The sequence below is a fragment of the Mangifera indica genome, chromosome 13 (genome assembly GCF_011075055.1).
Source record: "Mangifera indica cultivar Alphonso chromosome 13, CATAS_Mindica_2.1, whole genome shotgun sequence".
Lineage (NCBI taxonomy): Eukaryota > Viridiplantae > Streptophyta > Magnoliopsida > Sapindales > Anacardiaceae > Mangifera > Mangifera indica.
In genome coordinates, this window is record NC_058149.1 from 1,807,522 (window position 1) to 1,810,480 (window position 2,959).

A 2,959-nucleotide genomic window follows, 5' to 3' on the forward strand; every position below is an offset into this window, starting at 1 on the left:
TAAGGGTTGACATGAACACTTAATAATTGTGTACTTTTTGTAGCCTTCTTATATATTGAAATATTAACATATGTTTTTTATTAATTGTGGTACCTATACACTAGTCCCCAATTCAGGTGGTCTGATTTTACCACTCATATTTGTGAGATTAATTGTTAATTCAGGTACTTAGGCAAAATAATAACAAATCTACGTTTATAAATAAATTTTATTGACGTATTTATATAAACTAATATAATAATATTTGATTGAATGATATAATTATTTATTTTTTTCTCACTTCAAAATCATTCAATCACATGTTATCATATCGGCTTATATGAATAAATTAGTAAAATTTATTTGTTTATATAAAATAATTCAAAAAGAATTATGTATTGAAACTCCATAGGAAAATTATATTATATTCTATAGATATTTTATATGGAGAATACAAATTGATCTAATTGGTTATTTTAATGATGTTCAAGCCATGAAGGTTAAGGGTGGATTCAAATTGAACTTGAGCCAGGGTCAACTCAAGTTTGATCTGAATTTAAAAAGTTTAGATAGAGTTTAATGGAGAAGCTGTTGAAAAGTGTCGAAGAAGAATGATTGTCGAAGATGAATGATTGTTGAAGATGAAAAAAAAGAAGAATCATTAAAAAATTACTCAGAAGAAGAGGAAAAATTGCTTAAAAAGGTGAATTTGTCAACAACTTTTCAATGACTCATCGAATTCGAATTAGCTTGTCTTGTACTTGAGTTAAGACTGCTCTAGATTGAGTTTAGCTTATTCGAGCCAACTATTAAGTTGAGCTTCAGCTTGAATAGCCTCCACTTGGATCCAAACTTAGTAGAAGCTAGCTATGAGGAAATCCATTGAACTAGGAAATTTCTTTATGCCTTTCTTTTGGTGTTTAGATACCAAAACTAATATGCTTTTTCCAATTAAGAAGTCAAAAAGAGGATCCAAAGATGAGCTATCAAAAATATGTTACATGTGCCTTAATATCTTTTTATATTTGAAAGATTATCGAACCCACTAAACAATCAATATTGTAGTCTTTTTTATTTATTTGTTTTTTTAATTTTGTTTCCAACATTCCTTAGTGGGTTGTGAAGTCGGTAGCTATTTTGTACTTGATTAATACAAAATTTTTATTGCTTTTAGGTATAATATTCTTCCAATTTTGATAATTAGGGTTTGCTCTTTTTTTTCTTCTTTTTGCACGTGCAGACGCAAAGAGCTAGCAATATTATTGCTTGGTTGGTGCACTTTGTCCATATATACTTTGAATAATTTAATTAAATTAATTAAAATACAAGAAAATATATAAATTAATACAGGAATAGTAATATTATATATACAAAGAATGAATATAAATTTATATACTGTTGAAATATATTAAACTTATAAGTGTGAAAATTAAAACACATATTACATAAAATCAATTAACTTTTATTAAAAACCAATTTACCACACTTATAAACCATTCACTTATAACTTATATTGTTTTTATTTAATGTGAGACTTTTTAGTCTCCAATACCATCCCTCGAGTGTAATCATTATAAATTGTCAGACCCATCATTTGGCTAGATGTGTTGTTACTTGGTCTCTAGGATCATCTATTTGGTTTGTGCTCTGATTCCATGTTAAAATATTTAGCTTATAAGTATGAAAATCGAAACTCATATTATACAAAACTAATTACCTTCTATTAAGGTCTAATCTACCACACTTATACACCACTTATTTATAACTTATATTGTTTTTATTTGACGTGGGATTCTTTGGTCTTTAACATACACAAACGATGATATGTTTCTATGTAAATATGTGTTATTTTATCTCCACTTCAAAATTACTAAATTTTATAATAATATGTCATTGTTTATGCATAAATTATTACCTATTATTTATGAATATAATTTTATTGATATAGGAAATTATTCGAAGCAACAGAGTTTGAAATACATAATATGAATCTTATTGGATTTATTATGGCAAGGAAACACATTTCTACAATGAACACACGACACCAGTTGATGAAGAAGTAAAAACGTAAAAACACGATGAAGATTTTGGAAACAGCTTCATTAATTTGACATATTTAAGCAACAGACTCTAATTCACCATCTTCTTATTCATATATTTGTATAATGGTGACACTCAATTATTTAATTTCCATAGTTACCTCCGGCACCTGACCCTGCTCGAGATCCAGCGTAGGATCCGGCTGAAGAGCCTGCTTCGGATCCAGCTCCGCCACCGCCTGATCCGGAAGAAGTTGAGCTAGACGAAGAGGCGGAGCTTGAGCTTGAGCTAGACCTAGACCCAGACCCAGAACCGGAACCGGCTCCTGCACCAGAGCCTGAACCACTCCCACCTAATCCAACGCCGACCCCAATACCAACACCGACCCCAACCCCTCCCAAGTCCACTCCTAAGTCCTTTCTTGCCACTCGCCTTTGGCTTGCCACACTCAAGCTTGAAAACACAAGCAAACTAAGAATAACCAAACAACCCAACCTGGCCATGGCTAAGCAAAACCTTTAGGGTAAAATGTGTATTCAAGGAAGCAATAAATTAACCTAGAGGCTTTGCGAGATGGGGATTGAGAGATTGAGGTGAATTTATAGTGAAAATTTTAGATAGTGCATGCAAAATGTAGAGCATGAAATGAAGAAGTGGAGGGACATGTGATGAGCCACTACTTCAAAATTTATTATTAAGAATTTGTGGCTTCAAAGAGTGGGAAATTTTATGGTGGGGTTCTGAAAATGAAGCCACTTTGTTTATGACATGAAGATTAGGTGGCATTGTGTCAAGCCATGAATTGGCCACTCAATATAGTGGAGTTTGAATGCTTGGATTGTTGGGCAAAATTTGTCACTGCACCGAAAAACAAGAAAGGCAAAGGGTCATTTGTAGCTGCTGAATTTGGAGCTAAATAATGAGAGAGATGATAAAGATT

General features: G+C 31.8%; 1 protein-coding gene across 1 annotated transcript; it reads right to left on the reverse strand.

Moving 5' to 3' along the window:
- Positions 1 to 1,949: 1,949 nt before the first annotated feature.
- LOC123194443 (putative glycine-rich cell wall structural protein 1) lies at positions 1,950 to 2,688 on the reverse strand. Its single transcript, XM_044607637.1, has one exon. It carries the CDS (start codon positions 2,520 to 2,522, stop codon positions 2,163 to 2,165), a length of 360 nt encoding a protein of 119 aa, XP_044463572.1. The 5' UTR covers positions 2,523 to 2,688; the 3' UTR covers positions 1,950 to 2,162.
- Between the last annotated feature and the right edge of the window lie 271 nt (positions 2,689 to 2,959).

Coding starts and splice junctions, on each gene's coding strand:
- LOC123194443 (XM_044607637.1), bottom strand. CDS start 2,522: ATGGCCAGGTTGGGTTGTTTGGTTATTCTTAGTTTGCTTGTGTTTTCA.